This window comes from Acipenser ruthenus, chromosome 4 (assembly GCF_902713425.1).
Source record: "Acipenser ruthenus chromosome 4, fAciRut3.2 maternal haplotype, whole genome shotgun sequence".
In the NCBI taxonomy this organism is placed as follows: Eukaryota; Metazoa; Chordata; class Actinopteri; order Acipenseriformes; family Acipenseridae; genus Acipenser; species Acipenser ruthenus.
Genome location: NC_081192.1, coordinates 41,192,691 through 41,215,326, shown reverse-complemented (window position 1 = coordinate 41,215,326; position 22,636 = coordinate 41,192,691). Strand labels below are relative to the sequence as shown.

General features: G+C 35.6%; 1 protein-coding gene across 2 annotated transcripts in view; it reads right to left on the bottom strand.

Moving 5' to 3' along the window:
* LOC117400350 (CUB and sushi domain-containing protein 3) overlaps window positions 1-22,636 on the bottom strand; it is a 524,933-nt gene that overhangs the window by 396,164 nt on the left and 106,133 nt on the right. For both annotated transcript variants that reach the window (XM_059022384.1, XM_034000180.3), the window contains exon 3: window positions 10,124-10,236. In XM_059022384.1, coding sequence (XP_058878367.1) covers window positions 10,124-10,236 — 113 coding nt within the window. The remainder of the gene's footprint in view (window positions 1-10,123; window positions 10,237-22,636) is intronic.

The window sequence follows — 22,636 nt, the reverse complement described above, 5'->3', positions numbered from 1 at the left end:
TGGTCCTGTCCCGTGAATTGTACGTTGATCAAGTAACTGATAGTTTTCATGAATATTTGATATTTTGTTAAAGCATTATGGGCATTTGAATTTGATTTTGCAGCCAAGCAAAAAGGTAGTGTACAACATTTTAAAGTTTAATGAGAAACCCACTGTGCAAAGATAAATCAGCTGTGATGTAAGGGTTTTCACTGTTGAACTGAGGAAAGATTGAATGTATAGATGTAAATAAGCAGTTCAGCTAAAGGGATGGAAAAAAGGAGAAAAAATACTGTTGCAAATTACTATGAATGACGGATCATTGCATATTGAAAAGGACAGTAAGTACAAGTATGGCAAACAGTCTATGAAGAACTGAAGCAAATGCAGCAAGAGTATTTACTGGAATGTACTGCACCCACTGACAAGGCAGACCTTTTTGAGAATAAGCCAAGGTTGGGGGATTTAGCTAAGCTATTGTGTTATTGGCCTAGGTTTGATGTAGCCAGGGAACTGTGGTTTACATGCCTGCTCTTAAAACAGCACCATGAGATTTTTAGTATCCACAGAGTTTGCAGTAATTAATGTTGCATCTGTAGCACAGTACCTTCTGCAACAGTATCCCTGCATAATGGTAAGAGATGTGGCCTACAAGGAGACGTATCCAAACTGAACCTTCAACACCATTACCTGCATTATCAGTTTTACCATTAAAGTACTGACTAAGGCTTGATCGTTCTTAGCTTCTGCAGGCTGACAAGATCAGACTTCAAATTGATATTGCTGCAGGCAAAGGATAGAGTAGACTAACGATCTTGGAAAGGATCATCTGTATCAACAAATGCCTGCATTGACAGCAACAGCATTAAAGGAACACTGAGATGCATATTTGGATATGTCTCTCCCTGTAAATTTCAAACCACTCTATGAAACACAAAATCATGAGTACAGTCACCCACTTCTTAGGTAATTGCAGGTATAGAAGCAATCTCCAGATATTAATAACACAACGCATGTGTTGTACTACTGTATAACTGCATTTTAATTAAAAAAAATAATGATACTGTATTACAAAATGATTTAAAAAACATTTGATTGGAACTGACAGAGTGGTCTTAATAGTATTTTAGTGTATTATTTTATATTGTATACAGTGTTGTTTTTATGTACATTATACAAGTTGAGTTACACAAGGGATGTAACCCAAGACTGCTGAGACATGCACGTTTTACACAGGGTAATGTTATTTTCTGAAAACGATGGTTGATGTATCCCAAAATGTTTAAGTTTGCATATTACAATAAACATTTTACTGTACTTCAGTTTTATGCACTACCGATTGCTACAGAAAATATGAATTACATTCCCTGAGCTGAGAATCCCCAAGTGAAATAGTATGTTCAACTGCTTAAAGCAAAGTAGGCAGCATTCAGACATAACCAGACTTAATTGATGACCCACCGGAGAGTTACGAGCTGTTATCCTTTTTTTTTTTTTTTCCGGTGCAGTTATGTGTGACATAGGGTATGAATAAAAAAAAGGCTAAAAATAAATAAATACATTTCTCACAATGAGCAAGATTATATCACAGGAATACTATGTCAAATTGACTGCCTGACAAATTTAATCTGTCTGTGGACCTTCCATATTTATTTCTGCAATTGCTTTCTCATTCTATATAACTGCATGTCAACGGTCAGGAGGAAATAAGCAAAATGGTGAATATACACAAGCAAAGTTTGAAAGGTACGTTGTACTAAATGAACAAATGGGTTTCATGAAAAATGAGAGATTTATGTCTTTAATGTGAGAACTCCCGACTATCACTGATAGTTGTAGACTGCTAGGATTCATTAAACTGACGTTTTCCTGATTGGTTTTACTCAGGCTCATTAGATTGCATTATAAATGAAAAGGAAAAAGTTAAAACATTACTCTCTGCATCTATGGCAACCAAAGTTAAACCACGATCAAAACATGAATGTCATACTGCATTGAGTGTTTCTTATTATCATCATTATGCTCCTGGTACTTCATGCCGCAATGTATTATTGGATTTGCAAGATCTTCTATAAATCAAGATGCAAAACAGAAATCAATCAATGGGGATAACCTATTGTAAATAACAAAACAGTGAAAGTTCTGTTATTTCGGGCATCCTCCTTCTGTAGTTTTTCTTTTTTTTTTATTACAGTCAGCACTCACATATCCCACCCTATAAAATTTTGACTGTTAAAAATTGTGATGGTAAACATGTGTGACGCATATCTGATTATTTCATTTTGGCCCGCTCCAACCCTTGTCCATTTTTCAGGGAACAGAAAAAAGATACAATATCAAAAATCTGAAAGGACTGTGTTTTAAAATAAACAGGCTTCCATTTAGATGTACTGTAGTTGGTTTTGTTGGGACAGTACTATATTTTCAACAGAAGTAGTATTTTAATTCAGAACAATATGATTCTGAAAATATCACTTGCCAAAACTAAAGAGACATCACGTTAACTGTAATACAGTACATACTTTTAAATCCATACGTATTGTAGCGGTATGTAAAATCTCCCATTAACAACCTGTGACAGAGAGCGAATGAGTCAACAATCTCCCTCCCTGACCTGTCAGGATGCTGTAGAACAGGAACAGTGTGCCTCGTACTGGATGGTCTGGCAGTTCATTCCAGGGTCAGTCGGAAGCCAGGCATCCAGGAAGGGGGCGGAGTCACAATGCCCATTGTCATCGCCCTAATGCGGTACACGATGTGTCAGTCATGGATTGGAGGAGACATGATTGAACTAGCTAACGCAGGGGGCGTGACTAAAGGTATAACAGGGGGTCTGACAATGTAATCTGTTCATTCGTTATGGTTACTGAGAGGACCCGTTTAAGAAACGGAAGCAATTAATTATCGTGTTTCGTGTTTTGTTTGTTTGATTGTGCTAACTGTTTGTCGTTTGTCACTGTAGGCGGCTAGCATAAACCGGGAGCTGTCACTGTTAGCCAGCACCAAAGCCCGGACTACACTGCACCACTGATTCACAAACTGTTGTATTTCACCCCACCTGCACATGAGCACTCACTGTCTGGAGAAGTGACCGTGTTTGTGTTTGGTGTTGTTATAAAGTGTCGTATTATTTCGGGACTGAAACCCTTGTTTTGCACAGAGCGATACACATAGCTGTGTAGAGCCTGTGCTTATTATTTAAGTGTTGTAGACACGCAACCCAGCCAAATAAAGGAGCTGTTTTATTGAACTTTCACTGTCTTGTGTGTATTATTCCTGAGCACTGCACCAACTACACCTGTGCACTCCAAACCACTTTGCCACACGACCTAACAGCAAAACGAACTCTAAATGTTATCCATGCACAGAACTGCGTAAAAAGTAAAAGGCAATGTAATTTAACAAAACCAAAAGATGAAAACAACAACAACAACAACACAGTTTCCAGAATTTAAACAATATCCCGTCTATAATCAAAATTGCAAAATATAGTGCTCTATAAGTCCCTAATGTCACAGAATGAAAATGCACAAAAGCAACAAAGGTCACAGATATGACGGCTATTTAGATAACTGTAACATTGAAGAGATGGGCTTTGTATCACAAAACTGGTGACAGAGTCGGAAATTGCGTGTGATGGGTAAGTGCATTAAATTGTTACATATATATATAATGGGGATTGATTTTTATTCTTAATACAAGGGCAGTGTCGTGTATTTGGGTTACGGATAGTGCTGACTGTATATTGATATTTTTAAATAACCGCTGAGGCAAACCATAGTGAAATAAATAACAGTGATATTAAGATCAAAAGGTGTTTAGATCATTAAAATATATTCCATAGTGTAAAAAAAGGCAGTATTGTAATGTTGATTTATAGCTTAAGCAAAGACACTTCATGTATATTTAAATAACATGTAATGTTTAGAAACCAATGAACCCTAAAATATCAATCTTCTAACTAAACAAATTAAGACCAAATGACACATTATTTCAATGTCACACCAACAGTATATGCACACAGTTCTACAAAAAAAATTATGTCAAGTCCTGGTATGTATATGTATTGGTAAAACAAAGACATTAAACAAGAGGATAGAAGAACACATAACCATATGCATCACAAATGGAACTGCAACTGGGCAATTAGGGAAACCAAACCCGTGCATTTTTAACATGCTGCTTCATCAATACCAGTGAAGCCAGACTAATTGTCGAGGGAGTAAAAATATGGATCGGACAAGTCAGTTAAGCTTTCCACACCTCGTTGTAAAAAAATAAGACTAATAATGTTCAACATTAACTAAAAGTATGAACCCCCACCATTACTGTTAACAGCACTGACAAAGTATTTATAATGCAGTGGTTCCCAAACTGGGGCCACTGGTTTCAGGGGGGGCTGTAGTACATACAACATTATTTTTTTTTTCTCAGAAATTAATCTAACAAAGCAATATTCCCCAGACTGGGGGATTAATTACTTCAGATGCTGCTGTAAGGTACTTGGGGATATTTTGAATGTAACACTGATGTCAGCTTGTGTCCGCACTATGAGAATGTACCATTATACAACAAAAGGGGGTGATTGTTAGAAGAATGTCTGAGAAAGAACACTGAACATTATGAAAACAGTAGTATTGAAAAAGGTAGCAAAATTAAAATGCATTTCTTTTTTATTCATTTTCTATCATTCTTTCAATATGTTGTTTGCAATAAAAGTAAGGTACTCCATTTCTATGGATTCATTGGGTGGGGGTCCTTAGTAAGGGTGCCTAATGTCATAGGGAGAAACCCTATTTAATGGACATACAGTAGCTTTAAAAGCATTGGGTGAAAATCAATAGGCATTTACTTTAATACAAAACAAGTTGTTTCTGTTAGTATTACTTGTTTGTTTGCTAAAGTACCTGATACACTGTATCAAAACAGAAATGTATATTTTTGCGTAAATGATTGTCACAGTAGAATAACCTCCAATGATTCTAAGTTAGGCAAAATAGATATAAAAAAATGCTACAATAATACTGTAATGGGTTGGGTGTTTTTTAGTTTTTTATTGGTATTGGAAATATCTGGAAATATTGTGTATCACCTGTGCTTTGCAATTACTTGTATTACATTTTCCAGTAAATTCCAGTAATACTCTTATTTAATAGACTTAACATTGTGTCTATCTGTTAATGTTAGAAATGACACATTGCAGTGCATGTGACCCGATTTCGGAAATGCCCCGCACACTCTACTGAGGCTATAAAGAAGCCTGCTCAATGAGCATTCAGAAGCTGTTGCTGCGTTCAGTCATCCAGTCAGTCTTTCAGTAGAGCTGTTAGCTGCTGGTAGTGGAAGAGCACCATATCTCTGTAAGGACTAGAATGTGCAAGAGCATCTGATTTAAAAGGCACGGTGGCCTGCTTTTGTTTTGTACTTATCAACACATTAATAAAGAGTTATTCATTTTGTTTTACTTCAAAGTCACATCTGCCTGTTTATTGGGAATCACCTCCAACCTTTATAAACCCTGAAACATCTACGTAACAATACAATATATATATATATATATATATATATATATATATATATATATATATATATATATATATATATATATATACAGTTGTCCCGCATTATACCACCCCCCTTTATAACACCACCCTCGCATACCGCCAGCTATTCTCTCTGAACAAATATAAAAACAGTGCCATTTGTACCCGTTATATCACTTCCACGCTGTCCGCCATCCGCCAACTTCCCAAGCCAAGCAAACGTAAATATAAGCATTGTAGTTTCCCTCATTGTAGTGCCAGCGAAATATTCATGGCCAAGTAAAACAACAAAGTTATGCAGTTAACCTTTGACTCGCTTTCCTAGTTCGTTGTTAACTGAACGTTCATACCAATGTCATCAACACTCCTGCTCCCAAAGCAAAACAGAAAGTACAACATGGCGAGTCGACCCTACATTTAACACCAGAGCAAAAGAAAAAAAAATCTGCATGTATGCATCTGAGAATAAGAAAGCAAGATACTGCAAATGTTTTCTCGCATAAGTGAGGCATACTGTTAATGGAAAGACAATTGGAGACCTTGCAATGGATAAAACAAATGGCTTACCTTGATGGAATGGGTCGATTTGTTTAACCTGAAAAAGGCTTGACGCAGTCTAAAATAAGTGACTTTTATAAACCACAGTAAAAAAAATAAAAATAAAAAAAGTACAGTAAGAGGTTTGTTTGTTTACATGCAAGTTTTGCACAAATGAAGGCTGACTTAAACTAAAGCATCAGTTTTGTAAACAACAGAATATGTTTTTTTTTTTACTTTTCGTTTAAAAAAAGTGTTTGCCTGTACATATTCAACATTTTTTATTAACTGCTTGAAAAAAGAATGTTGTTGAGCTTAAATTGCTTTGTGAAATAAATGGATGGCATCGTTCAATGAAGGATAGTATTCAGCAGGCTTACAGTCATTTCACAAACACTAAAGTTCAAATGACCAGTACAGTAAAAAAAAAAAAAAAAAAAAAAAAAGGAAATCATACGCTTTGTTTTTATGGAATTAATGTTTGGGTGATTTGACACTAAGAGTGTTTATTTTTTATTAGTTTTTTTTTTTAAGTATAAACAGTTCCTCAAAAGTAACCATGTATGTTTCATACAGATGGGAAAATATGATAAAACAACACTAGTAGACCTACTGTTGTAAAGCAGGTCTACCAGTGACGTTTTATCATCTAGTACTGTAGTTTTAAAAAAGATTAATGTTTTATTAAAATGGCTTGAAGATACTGTAATTGTATAACGTATTAATTTATTACAAACATAGATGGTTGTGTGTTTTTTGGGGTTTTTTTTTGACCATCACTATAACGCCACCCTCATTTACTGCCCATTTTTGCCAATGGCCCTTACCAGGCGATTTAAACAGGGTTGACTGTATATATATATATATATAGCTAGCTCTTTGAGCTATATATATATATATATATATATATATATATATATATATATATATATATATATATATATACACCCACACACACACAGTTGTAGTCAAAAGTTTACATACCCCAATGTATAATTTCTAGAAATATCTCTCTAATTATAGGAAAAATCTTTTGTAGCAAAAGTTTTGCTTTTGAGGAAAAAAAGTTAAAATAAATAGGTTTTTTTGCATTTTATTTGCAAAACTCCAAAAATGCTAATTCACAAGGAAAATTAAATTAATAGCTAATTGAGGCATCTTTAGCAATAATAACCTCTTTAAAACGATTATGATATTTGTCAATGAGCTTTTGGAGTGAGTCTTTAGCAATGAGTCTTTAGTGATTTTTGATCATTCTTCAACACAAAATTGTTCCAGTTCATTCAAATTCCAAGGACTTCTCTTGTGCACAGCCTTCTTCAACTCATACCAAAGATTCTCAATCGGATTTAGATTGGGACTTTGACTAGGCCATTAGAGAACCTTGATTTTATTCTTCTTTAACTATTCTGAAGTGGATTCTGATGTGTGCTTTGGATCGTTGTTGAGTTGGAACGTCCAGTTGCGCTTTAAACCAAGTTTTGTAGCAGAGGGTTTCAGATGATTGGCCAATATCTTTTGGTATGCTATGGAATCCATTTAATCATGTACTGTAAATCCAGAAATATTTGCAAGCCTTTTATTATGCGATTTTCACATACAAAAAATCTTAAACATTTTTGGTGCATATATAAATGCTTCCAATATATAAATGCTTCCAATGGTTGACTCGAAATTCATCCGACCGCTAGAGGGCATAAGTAGCCGGACATTACTGATATTGATGTGGATCTGAAAACATCCACAATAAAGCCAAAGCATGCAAACTGGCTTATGTCTGTTCTCCACGAACTAGGGAAAAAAAGAATTGATCATTTCAGGCTAGTTTCTTTCTGGGATATTGAATGCAGTTAAGGAAAGCCACACTACCAGCACAAGTGATATTTCCGTGGATTTGAAATTGTTTTTTCAGATTGGTTTACAGTACAGTAGCTTCGTATTTGGTACAATTCAGAATATCTTCTAAATAATAAATAAAAACTGTATTCATTTTCATCTTTTGCTACAGTATAATTCTGTAAAATCCATGTTAAGTTAAGTGAAGTAGTATACAACTTTCAGGGCAACAGGTCACCAACATTTCTGGAGCGAAATTGGTCTTCTGGGTGTGATTCGCCAAATATTTTGGCCACAAATATTTCTGGATTTACAGTATTGGAACTAAATTTCCTGTGACATTAGAGGAAAAACAGCCCTTGTGGACAATGTCATAGCATCAAAGGGTATGAATACTTTTGAATTAGCATTTTTGGAGTTTTGCAAAAAAAAAAAATGCTGAAATAAATAATTGTAGGCATCTAATTCTTGTAACTTTTTTTCCTCTTCCAGAAAAGCAAAACTTTTGCTACAAAACATTTTTCTTAAAATTCTAGAAATTTATATATATATATATATATATATATATATATATATATATATATATATATATATATATTTGCCAGCTAAATCTGAAGCTAACATGCAAATGAGTCCCCGTCCATTTAAGCATTTGACAGAGGCATGCTATGCATAGAGGAGGTGGGAAAGCGACAGAGAGCAGTGCTGCCAATCGGATGGCTTTTCATTCCATTTTGCAGGAGAGAATCGTGGTAGGTGGATTGTCTGTTTTTAGGTTGTTTTAGCAAAACGCTGCAGTTTTTTATTTATCTTTTTTTTATTTTACATAAAGAAACAGTGTTTTGTCAAATAATCTCTGCCACGATCAACACATCAAATCGGAATCAGACACACATAGGCACAGGCTTTATTTGTCTTTATAAATAAAGAAAATATGTTACTGGTAGACCAAAACAAACCGGAAAAGCTTATGATGGAAAAACATGTGGATTGCCAATTCTGTTTCTATCTCAGATAGAATGCTTACAGTTTTCAATAGTCATGCTGTTGGCGTAAAAACCACTAGCAATAATAACACAATTACGGTATTCAGTACCAAAAAATAAACTAATTTAACATGTAAATTGATTGGTTAAGATTTACTGCAATTTTTGTTGGTCATAGGTGATTTAGAATTGACAGTCATAAGAGTCTCCAGTGTATAATTGTCTTTTTTTTTTTTTTTTTTATTTATTCGTTGCCAATTATTTTTATTATTTTCTCCCAATTTGGAATGGCCAATTATTTTTAGGCTCAGCTCACCGCTACCATCCCTGCGCTGACTCGGGAGGGCGAAGACGAACACACGCTGTCCTCTGAAGCGTGTGCCATCAGCCGATCGCTTTTTTTCACACTGCTGACTCACCATGCAGCCATCCAAGAGCTACAGCGTCGGAGGACAACGCATCTCTCAAGCAGCTTACAGGCAAGCCTGCAGGCGCCCGGCCAGACTACAAGGGTCGCTGGTGCGCGGTGAGCCAAGGACACCCCCCCCCCTCCCTTTGTGTGCCGCCCCCTGGGAGCTCCCGTCCACGGTCGGTTGTGGAATAGCCTGGGCTCGAACCGGCGACGTCCAGGCTATAGGGCTCATCCTGCACTCCACGCGGAGTGCCTTTACTGGATGCACCACTCGGGAGCCCCTCCAGTGTATAATTCTATACAATAAAAAAAATGAATTAACAGCTTGCTTGTCAAGCTCAACTAATGCACTCTTCTCTATTTCTACCATCTGCACAGACGGAAGCAATACTCTCAAAATCTGTACCTTTTACTTCATCTCAAATCTATTTCTTTATATTATTAGTAGTACAGTAATTGTGACACCAAAAACTTAGATTAGCCTTAAAAGTAACTAATTTTAAACAGGAAAATACTGGGCCTTACTCAATGTGTAAGGTTATAGGTGTATAGAATGATTAGTGATTTGTTATTTTGTTATTTTTTTCTTTTTTTATTTCATTTTCTTTGTTTTCATTTAACCAGGAAAGTTTGCATTGAGCCCCATGCCTCATTAATGAAGGGGAACCTGACTGAAAAACATTGCCAAGTCATTTAAGCAGTTGAATGAAGAAACATATTACACTACAAAAGATCCGATTGGGATAATAAGAAGAATTACACTCACCACCGGTAATAATTCCATTCAAAAATATTATGAGGAACTTTTAGTACTTAAAGTAGCTTCTTACCTTCATAATAAACTTTAAACCCATGAGCGCTTACAGCAAAATCGCTTGTGAGTCGCAGGGAAAACACAGCTCCTGTACTTGTTATGGGAGGAGGAATTTGGAAGCCTGTTAGCCTGTGGGGAAAGAAAAAAAAAACATATTTAGAAACCTCCTCAGAATCCAAAGGTATACAAGTTACTTTTCACGATGACGTATTTTCAGCAAGAAGAGAATACATGTGAAGGTACAAAAATGACTAATATTAAAAACACACCTCAAAACAAATGTACAAATATACACAGCAGTTGGTAGACCAGCTGAAATACTGTTTGGTGTGAAGTGTTTGAAATGGCAAGTTTATTCCCTCACAGTCGCACCATACTGCATCTAAAGAGAATTTGTTTTTTCGCACTGTGATGTTTTAAAGACGCATTTAATGTTTGCATTCAGTGTTTTTATTCCAGTGGAAGATTGTTGTGCTTAAAATAAGATATTTCCTTACATATGAAATATATATATTGTATATCTGTATCAGGACAGTGTTGTTTTTTTTTTTTTTTTAATCCCTATATTGTATCCAGTCACACTCCAATACGCAGTCACACTCCAATATGTGAGAATGTGGCTGGACTGGATTAAGTCTGACCTGATTAGAGGGGCACTTAAAAAAACCTGGTGAGAATGTAAATGCAGCCGCCATGTAAATCACTAGGCTGGGGTTTACATGTTCTGAATGACAAAAAATATCTAGAGACTTGTACACATTGTTAGAAAAAAAAATAGACAATTGACAGTGAACCTGCTTTCAAAGCGGCAGCACTGAGGTAATACTACAGCCAGCAGCTGTGCTCATTAAGAACTGAAATTAATTATTGCTAATAAAATAATTCCATAAATCTTACCTGTTTTGCGCTTTCATTATTTAAATAGGTCTCAAATTACTGCAGGTTTGAAACAAACACATGTGATAGCAAATACTTTAGGTTAAAGAACGTGATCATTTCCTATGCCTTATTGTCAGGAATTCTGCTACACTTGCACTTCCTGGGTAACTTCAGCTCAGCAGGGTATTCTGGGTCAAAGCAATGTCAGTCAAAAGGGGAAGCAGCTGTTTGGAAAATAAGCGATTGAAGGGGTGGGGACAATTTACCCTCCAGGTGAAATGATAATAAAAGTGTAACACTGTCTGAAGGAATGGTTTGCTTTCTTAAATGACTGTTTTTGTCATGTTTTTGTTTTTATAATACAAATATATATTTGCTATAACTACGGTGACCAGATTTTTAAGTCCTTAAACTGGGACAGTATGGAAATATTGTGAATAACTTCCAACGTCAACGCTACGGGGAAGATCTCTGTTTTTTATTTTCACTTTGGCAATGTTTTATCTAATATCATATTGAAAGTGAATGCAGAGACTCATGGTGATCTTCAGAGTGGAATCTTTTAATTTCAAAAACTTTTTTTTTGTTTTAATGAATGATCTTATTGTCTTTGTAATGTCATTTCTACACAACATGCATTGCTCTCTCTCTCTATCTCTATGCTATCCTGCAGTGGCCAATCTGCAAACCAGACCCTTCCTGTATGAAAACAATATATATCTCAGTATTTCTATTTATTAAATGGTTACTTCATACAATCTATTTTTTTTTTTCAAAATATTGAATTTCTTACCATATAATATGTTATGGTATTTGTTCTGTATATTTTTTCTATTGCAGTTTCTGCTTGGATCATTAGTGTGCCGTGATTAATAGATACTATGATTTTTTTTTTTTTTAATACACTTTCTACTATTAAACTATTACTATTAAGGTGATACAATGTGTTAAATATCCTCTTTTGACTGTGTGCAATAAATCATACAATTAACATGTTTTTAACAGGTTCTTTTCCATTTTAAGCGATGCCCGTCAGCTTACATCATGTTAAAGGAGAAATTTGGAAATAAAACTAGGGATCCCCAGTAATTCGAGGCCTGACATTTGCCTCTTTTGCTGAAGTACAAACATGTTTTTATCGTGTTGTTTTTCTTCTATTAAACTAAAAGCTGTGTTACTTATGTAAATACATATAAAATACCTTACAGAGCAATCACACCTATGCAACAGATAGCATTAATCTTAAATATCAGTACTCCGTTGTCTCTATTTTCTTCTTAAACTTTGCAGGATAAAATATAGATTTAACATAGAAATAAATATAAGGGGTCACCAAATTAAAAAGTGATGTCTCTAAGGCAGCTTATGTACATATTTTTTTTTTTAAAAAAGGTAAAATGAAACGAGGACGTGGTTCTTTTTTTGTAATTGTTTTAAACTATTTGCTTCACATACAGTACTCAACTATCAATGTAAAATTTTTTTTTTAAATAAATTAAAATGGCACCAGGTGACCTGATACTATTGTATTTCATTATTGCTAAAAACAACATAACTTGTATATGTAAAGAAATAAAAAATGAAACTTGTAAAATATTTTTACAATATGAATTTCACAAATGTAACTAGTTCATAAATTATTTTGTATTATTCACGAATGTACGTTTCTTAGAGGGTACCTGTGGTGAACTGAAAATGAATATAGACTTATTTCAACAGCCCCTCCTATTGTTGTATTGGGCTATTTTATGCACAAAGTGTTCAAACCATGACAAGCTTCAGTGCGCTGCGTTGTAAACATGGCACGGTGATGTGAAATGACAGCGTTGATTTCTACAATTGTTGCCTATAGCTATACACGAAGCAAAGTCGTTTGCACGCAGATATACAAATATCATGGATGAAGAGAATAATTGCAACACAATACAATGGTACCTGTATGAGCTGATATTGTTAGACTAGTCTAACCTCTTCAGGCAGCGAGAGTGGTGATTCAGACGAGGATAGCCACCAGTTTGTTTAGCAACACTCCGTGGATAAACCCGCCCGCAATTCTGTGCGATTGGTTGCAAATATGAACGTTGACTGTTCAGTAATTCTCCAGATTTGCACGGCGCTGTACAGCCTTTTTTAGTCAAATCAAGTGTTGTACTGTAATACATTAGATATGGTAGAAACACAACAGCTTGTATGAAAATACAATAGTCTGTCATTTGTGTTACCATCGAGACGATGCTGGGACCAGTATTCCAAAAGTGGGACTGTCCCATCCAAAATGCAACGTCTGGTCACCTTAACTATAACAGTCAGTTTCTTTCAAAACTAGACATTTGAGACCTATAACGAATGGAAGTGCAGAACAGGTTAGATTTATGGACGTATTTTATTAGCTACAATAATTTTAACCACATTAAATTCCCAAGTACTGGTAAATTACAAATTATATTGCTAATTCAATATATATATATATATATATATATATATATATATATATATATATATATATATATATATATATATGTATTATGTGGTCAAATAAATAAGTATATAAATAAGAACACCAAAACCTGTTGGCATAATTTCCTTTTAATCAGTTGTGGTGTATCGAACAGAGGCAAATTCCTTCAGGTGTAAATCATTTGACTTTTTTTGTCTTGCAATCAGTCACTACATCAAAACTAACATTTAATTATTTATTAATTTAATTATTAACAATTAAAAGGAATAATATATTTAGGAAACACTTCTCACAGTACACATAATTGGTGAAGTCTCCCCCTACACGTTTGTGTGTTTTTTCGTCTCATGTATATACTGAGTGGAGGAGCCATCGCTATCCTAAATATGGATTTGTTTATACTTTTGGAACTATTTTAGAAACTATATTTTCAGTATAACCTATTTTTACTACATTGAGCTTCCCCTTATCTAATGGAATTAAATTAATAGTGTCATTTTACAACTCAAACAATTTCAAGAGAGAATAATACCCTGTAGAGTTTCATTCAGGCACATTTGCCTTTCATTATCACCATATTTTTTGTCTACAGTGTATGATCTAGAATATGTACTATTCTATTCTGAAAAAAAATGTTTGCAACAAAAGCTCAATATACTGCTTAGGGCTCCATGGAACCATTGCCATCAATATTTTCTCTGCTTTCACTTTTTCTCATTAACACCATCTAGCACTTTTAACACAAGCCAATTTGTGGCCAATTTCCCATTATTAATTACTTGGTTCACTTACTCTCAGTAGGAGTGCAGAGTGCTATTTAATGGCAAACCAATAAATCCATTTGTCCTGGCTGTGAAGTATTGTATTGTTATTTGTCTCTTCCGATTTACAAACTTTCTAGTTTCAATCATTACACTGACTCTGTGCTTTAAAGCATCAAGGTGGATTTTGCAGCTATACAGCATATTAAGTAATAATTCTATTGTGCTTAAGGTTTTTTTTTTTTTTTTTTAATGCTGTTCTAAATTTTTCAGATCACCTAAGCCATTTTAATTTGTACTGCTTTAACCCCTTCTCTGCTGAGGCCTTTGTGACGCTCTGTGCTACAAGAATTTTGTGATTTTGGGAATCCACTGATTTACATCAAAATTACCATATGTTCCCTTTCAGATACCCCAGACAAACTATGGTTTTTTTTTGGTCACACTCTGAAGTTTTCATTGGTGCCAACTTTTTTGTGGATTTTTGGTCATGTGAGCACAAAATACAGCTATTATAATAAACAAAATGCTACCTTTTAATAACATTTATTTGACCTACATCACATTTACTAATGTTTGATGTAATATTTTAGAAACTCGATTTGCCTATTTCTGTGTGTGCATCTTTTCATTGGTTTTGGGGGTTTTACGTGCTTTAGACTGACACCAGGTTGTGCAAATAAATCATGCCATAGTCTTCCTTGCAGCATTGTACGTATCAAGCACCTGGTCTGATCAAGTCCAGAACTTTGTCTTGTTTGTGTGTGTGTCCTGACCTCGCACAGGAACTGCTACAGTAAGCTCATAGTGGACAGTGGTGAGGCGGTATACATCTTTTTTTTGTCTGTGTATTTAACTGCAAGCAGTTCCTCACAGTGCAGAGCGCTGGTCTCACCGCACCTCTGTTTGTTGGCTACCAATTAACATGGAAATCCTTTCCTGTTGTGACGTATTGTACCACAAGCCATTGAATCAGATGTGTACAAGGCCCTAAACAGAGGGATCCTTGTGTAATTTTTTCAGTGGTCTGCAAGCATTGGGGGCAGCCAGACGGCTCAATCTGAGAGTCCTTCCCTGTGTACACTCTGAACCGATGAGTGTACCCAGTGGAGCTCTCACACAGTTTGTACAGTTTAATCCCATAACGGGCATGCTTCATGGGGACATACTGCTTAAAGAGAATCCTCCCCTTGAACAGCAGGAGGGACGCATCCACGGATATATTTGGCCAGGTATATATGGATGGTCTCGAAGTGGCCATAATTTAAAGGGCTTGTCAAAATGAGGATGGTTCCTCGGGAGAGCCATAGCATTGTCATTGTAATGAAAAAAAAAAAAATTCAATAACTGAAATCTAGTTTTATTCTAGTCCCATTAGAAGAGATAAGACTCAGAACCTTTTCATTTCAATAGCATTTGTGGGGACCCACTTGCACATCCTACAATGTGGCCACAGGTTCTTCCCATGATGGGCCAGATATTGCTGAGCATACAAATTGGTTTGGATTACCAAATGTAAAAAAAATAATCAGTGATAAATAACTGGAAAAAGTTAATTGGGATAAACCTAGTTGGGTTCGCAGTGCTACCAAGTGTGCCAGAAAAAGGGGGTATTTGAGGCTGGGTGATGTTAGGGGAGATCCAGTGGTAGAATGGCTGAAATCTAAACCCCCACCTTTGTCTAGACCTACCTACTGTACTTGGTCCAGGCAGGGGCTCAGGCTCAGTTTCTATAGGCTCCTCTTCCTGACCACTGTTGATCTCCTCACTGGAGGAAGTGTCACTTGGCTCATATTCACTGCCAGAGTCATCTGGCACAAAATCACTCTCTGAGCCAGACTCCGTTAGGAAGTTAGCAACACTGTGCACTAAGATGCCTTCTTGTCATTTTCTCCCCAAAATAACCTCCACTGGCCAATACATAAATGTATTTTTAAAAAATGCAATACCATTAGATCCTAAATTTTGAGAACATATATATGGGGAGAACCGACAGAAATAAATGTAGATTGCAATATAATATATTTTTATATACATAATATAAAGTTGTTTTTTTTGTTTGTTTTTTTTTTAAATCAGAAGAAAAAATCAAACCAATAATTACAATCAAATCGTTTTTTGGATATGGGGAAACGATTCTAAATCAGTATTATTTAGTGTGTGCATTTTTTAAACCAAATAGAACAGGAAAAAATAAGATCAAATAATTATAGAAATGTTTTTAAATGGACAAGATAATATGAAAATAAAACGGGGGGAATAAATAAGTACTAATCAAAATCGTGTTTCTTTCTTTTTTTCAAATATAAAATGTGAATAATCACAGAAAATATATAATGATGAATAAAAGTTTCTCAATTATACAAATAGTTGTCTGTCGCACTCATTAATACAGCACAAAATTGTGCAATCTTTGCCAGTATAATACCGTCATAAACCTTTCTCACAGCCAAAGGGATCATGTGAGTACAACTTTCAAACCTGTCAGTCAACAGATCGTTTTCATAGCAACGGCAACAGAAACAAAATAGATAAATAAAGAAGCAGAATAACGTGGGTAAGCTAGTTTTAAAAAAAAATAATGTTATATCAATTTCTTATCTTTTAATGAATGGCACTGGAGAACTGTAGTGTACTGTAAACTTCCCTGTGCTCACTTTGTCCTCTCTATTAATACTATATATATGTGGAAAATTGAAGTAAAAATATTTGTCAGGACGCATTATTAATATTATTTTCATTCAGCCGTCTGAACCAACTGCAGTGTATTAAAAGTTGTAGGCCTGTCGACCATAAAAAAAAAAAACAGTTCTACCTATTGCATATACTGTCAACAGCTACAAAAAATTGCAGATGAGTTGTTTTATATATATATATATATATATATATATATATATATATATATATATATATATATATTTAACAGTCTGTTGTGTCTGATCTCATTAACTGGATTTGCACATGGTTTTCTTCTTAGAATTTCTTCTAACAATTCCTTAACTTCTTCCGGTCTCCAATTACTACCTCGTTCTTGATCAGCCATTGTATTTGAAAAAAATGAAAGCCTGTAAAACCAATGACAAAAACACGTCTGGTATACAGTCACGTGGGATGTTGACTTTCAATCCACGCCCACTATAGCGCTTCAGTGCCGGCATAGCATTTCACACAGGAGTTAAGACGGTTCAGTGCCATCTCTGAAACACCTTGTGAGGTGGTTCAGAGACGACATAAAATATGAAAAATTAAGACACACAGGTCAGCTTCCCCACACACATTTCAATTGCGTCAACATGATAGCCTCTGAAGTAGGAGGTAACTTACTTGTACTGTCACAGCAACAAAACAAAATAACCAGATGCATCACTTCAAAGCTAATTTGATTAAATGCGAGACGGTAGCACAGCTCCTAATCAAAGGCAAACTTTTTTATATCGATCCTCATTACAGAGAAACAAAAGTTACACTTAGATTGTTTTAAATTCACTCGATGTATCACAGCCATAGCGAGCGCTAGCACAGGAACAGGCTGCAATTACGTTTCAGAACTGTGTCACACTAAAGGTGCTTTATCATACTAACCGTGTTTTTTTGCATCATAAATGCTGAAGCTCATTTAAAAATTCTGGTAAAGTACAAGACTCCTTAATTTTCTCTATTGGTTTGCTATGATTTGTAGGTTGAATAGTAAATGTCATATAAATACTGCCATCTATAGCCACATGGTTCAGGCCCTGTCACTAACATAATGAAATTGGACCCACCGACCAAATATGATTTGTAAGAACTTCTCAATGATCGACCCTGAGTGAAATAACAGCAATCCAGCGTTTAAAAAAAACAAAACATGTTTTTAATTAGGATGTACCTGGTACTTTAGGCAGCACTGAGCGAGCATTTTTTAGTATGTGCCAAGTATGTTAGGCAGCAGAGACTGGGTTAATAAGCATGAATTGCACCAGCAACAAACTGGAGAAACCACATGCGGTTGGATAAAAGCAAACATTATGTACTGTAGTAGTCGGTTATATTAGGTGCTGATAAGTTACCTGTGCCAAAAGGGAAGAAAATATAACTGAAAAAATTGAGCAAATAACAATGGTGTATAGTAGCACAAAACAAAACCAATCATACGTTGATCTAAATGAGAATAACATAGACACATATGTTTACCAACCTATTTGAAGATAATACTGTACGACTAAACTGACTGAATGTTGTTACATTTTGTGGAACTGAGTCTCATATACAGCACTCCATTCAGTATAACTGGTAATTGTAAAGGCATTGAAAACTGACTGCATTTCTAGATGGCAGTGATAGCTCAATTGATAGCAAGCTTGCTTTGCAACCTCAAAGTGTAAGAATTAAATTTCAATGGTGGAGTTTACATGCACAAGTCATGACAGTTTACTTTTCAGGAAATGCGTTGCTATGCAGTTCTGATTTATGAAAAAAAATCGGCCGTACCAATGGATAGTCATTTAGTGGAGGGGATATTTAAATGTCTGTGTCTGCTTACTAAGTAGGAAAAGAACAACTCTGAATATCGTGAGGAGAGCTTCATGTGTTGCCATGAAGATAAAAACATTTAACAAGAGAAATTAATTTGCGTATCGTCGCTCACATTCTGAATTACACCACGCTTTAGCTACTTGTTTGTCTGGTTACCTTTCCAACACAAACACACAATTATATAAAATATAATTTCTACTAAGTTTTACTACTGTGTGTGTGCGCGCGTTTGTGGAACATCTAAAAGTTAAATTTCATTGACACTAGAACCACCTTTTACAATACATGTTTTTTATTTTGAATGTAACCTACAATATTCTATTTATATATATATATATATATATATATATATATATATATATATATATATATATATATATATACACAATCCTGTTGTTATCGCTACTGGACCTAGCAGCCATCAATTCCTTCATTCCTTCAAGAAATGCACCGGGGAAAATATCAGTAGGAGAGATTTCATCTTGAAGCTAGCCACTACACTTCAGCAGAAACATTTCGATCAGAAAATTGCAAGGCTGCAGACTGCAGCAGCTCAACCTGGATTCTGTGCTGCGAGTGACACACATGCAACAGAAATCATATGTTACTTTTGTTTTAGATTAAAAACTACTTTTGTTTTTACAGTTTTGTATGTAAATAAACCTGTTTACACACTAGTTTCTTTTGAAATGTTTATTTTATTATAGTTTTTTTCATTTTTTGAAGTAGTGCTTTATATGTGGTAAGTTAGAAAATAAACCCTTTTATGTTTAATTGTTCAATTAGACATGGTGTTTTGGCTGTGGAGATGTTTGATATGACGTGCTTGAGTAAAACTTTTGAGTTGTATCCGATAGTTTGTCTTTCATTTTTATATTGATGGTGTTTAAAATGTACCGGCGGTTGTAGGTATGAGTATAACCGCGGCGGTTCTAGTGTTGAAGTACTCCATAAATGTACATTTTGTGTGTGTGTGTGTGTGTGTGTGTGTGTGTGTGTTGGGGGGTGTGTGTGTTGGGGCTGAAATCTCGTGAGCCACAAGCACGGTTCCTGCTCCGGTTTACATGGGCTTTTACAGCAATTTTTATCGTGAGAAAGCGATTGACTCTGCCCTTAAAGTCGCGCTGCCAAAAGAACATCCTTTTGCTGTTTCACAATGTATTCGCTTGACAACATCACAGTCATGACTGTAGAGTCGATTTTCACTTGCATGTAAACCCAGCCAGTGAGAATCTATTTTTTTACTTAAAATGTATCACTCATATTGTAGTAATCATAGTGCAGCACCCTACCTTATATATGTATATTGTATTAATTACAAAAATTAAAAAAAAGATAAAATGATATGCACTGCAAATGGTAAAGTTATGTGTTATAATGTTTAACTTAATGGGACAATTACCGGCATGCAGTATTCCAATTGATTACTATACATTATAATGGGACTCTTTGGCACACACTGTGCCAATAAAAATTGTACACTGAAATAGATTGGACTAGTGTATGTGTTATAATGTTGCCTTGGGTGTTCTCCACAATTTAAAAACCATTCTGAGGTCCTTAACTCAGCAGGGCTCTTAGCAGCACAGAGATTTCCAATAACTTAATATTCATTATAATATGACTTTTTGATAAACACTGTGCCAACAAAGTAAGCAAAAAATAAGGTAACAATGTTTTAAAATGTTGCCTCTGGTGTTCTCCACTATTTAAAACTATTTTGAGGTCCTTAACTCTAAAGGGAGCTTATTAGAACTGAGTGTAACTTATTGTAACTCATTAAAATACTGTGTGCCTGTAAGCACAGGTACAGTGGATGCTGATTAAACCTGATTGTTAGCCATTTGTATTGTCCTTCTTCTTTAAACAAATTAATGACATCAGCCAAATCAAGTACTAATAGAGACATTATGGAGGCAGACAAACTAAACCAACAGATGGAGAAGAGGAAGCAGGTGAAAAACAAAACATAAAGTACAAGGCTGTCTGTTTTAGAGATAAATTAAAGGGACAATGATAGAATGAGAAAAGAGGTAGCCAAGGTAAAAATGGCTGGGTTTACATGTTAACCTTTAGGTTGAATTTCAAGGAGAGGTGAGACTTATCTCCTCCTTCTTTTCTCTATCTGTAACTCGATCTCTACCAGCATATCAGTCAATGTTGTGATGTGTTGTCTCCTGATTGGTTAACCAATCTATCCTGCCTCTATAATACACTCCCATTTCTAGCAATCTCTCTCTTTTGAGCTTTGTTTGTTCCCACCATCCTCCCCTCCACCCCCTAAAGTTTACTATTTTCTTATTTCCTATACAGCGTCCTGCATCGAGTCTCCGCTGGGGGGGGGGGATATTGATCACTTCCCCTGGCTTCTCAGGCATCCGCCACTCAAGCTCTCTAGTCAGCGGGACCCCCGGCCACAATCATCTTACCTTTTGCATTATGTGCGCTATTCTGCTATGTTTCCATCTATACTGGACCTTTAGTTCCTCTACTCTCTCAAACTTTGTAATTATACTAACATCTGTTTCCTTAGAGCCCCATCTAAGTGCCGTTGCTGCATAATCATATGGACCTCTCTTTATCTTATTTTCTTCCTTCAAGGACTTGATCACAAGTACGTTCGGCCCTGTCGAGTCGGGGCCATTCTCCTCTCCCTCCTGTTTGGTTTGCATCCGCATCCAAGCTGCCGCTGCGTCTCTCCTGTGAGTAGGGGATTAACACTTTGTTTTCCAGGTCTCGGGGGTCATCCGACCAGCCTTCAGTCACCAAGGTTCCCGATCACGAGACTGAGACCTGCTTTCCTATCCATTTTTTCCCCTTCAAGTAAACAGCGCTCATCGAGCCTGCTATAAATCACTCTCTAAAAAAAAAAATCACTCTCTATACACGTTTCACCGATACTGTGTGAAATGCACGTGAAAATCGACTCTACAGTCATGACTGTGTGACGTTGTCATGCGGATACATAGTGAAACAGCAAAAGAACATCCTTTGGTCAGCGCGACTTTAAGGGCAGGGTCAATCGCTTTCTGACGATAAAAATAGCTGTAAAAACCCATGTAAACCAGAGCAGGAATCGTGCTTGTGTCTCGTGAGATTTCAGCAGTCAAGTTCCTGTTTAACTGGCGGAATCTCACGTTATTCCTCACCAAAGCCATACCAAACCAAACCACACACACACACACACACACAGATAAGAAAGAACGCAAAAGACGCTGCAAATGTAAACCTTTCGTACAGCCTATGTTTGTAAATATGCACGTTGTTAAGCACAACTAACCAAATTTTTAGCCTCATATTATTATTATTATTCGTATTAGTATTAGTGTCAGTCTTAGTTGTAGTAGTCGGATTTTCTTTCTATAATTCTTTTAAGATGTCACAGGAACAACAGAGCTCCACCTCTTCTTCCACCACACCGAACTGGAATGAATTATTAGCATCAATTGGCATATTGTGCAATAAGTAATGGCATGGTTAACAAACAACATAAATGTACTGTATCGCTTTAAATAAAGACTTTTGTTTGAATGTTTATAATATTACAAGACATCCATGTTTCATTATACAGTCAGCCCTCTTTATACCGCCAGGTAAGGGCCATGGGCAAAAATGGGCAATAAGCGAGAGTGACGTTATAGTGAGGGTCAATAAATTGTTTGCAATAAATTCAAACGGTTTAATTTTTTAGTTATACAACTACACTATCTCCAGGCCATTTTAATAAAACATTAATCTTTTTTTTTAAAACTACAGTACTAGTTCTTAACACAACAGTATAGTGATGTTTTATCATCCTTTCCCATCTGTATGAAACATACATGGTTACTTTTGAGGATCAATTTATACTTAAAAAAAATCACCCAAACAACAATTCTATAAAAACCAAAAAGCGTAGCCTACAATTTTTATTTAT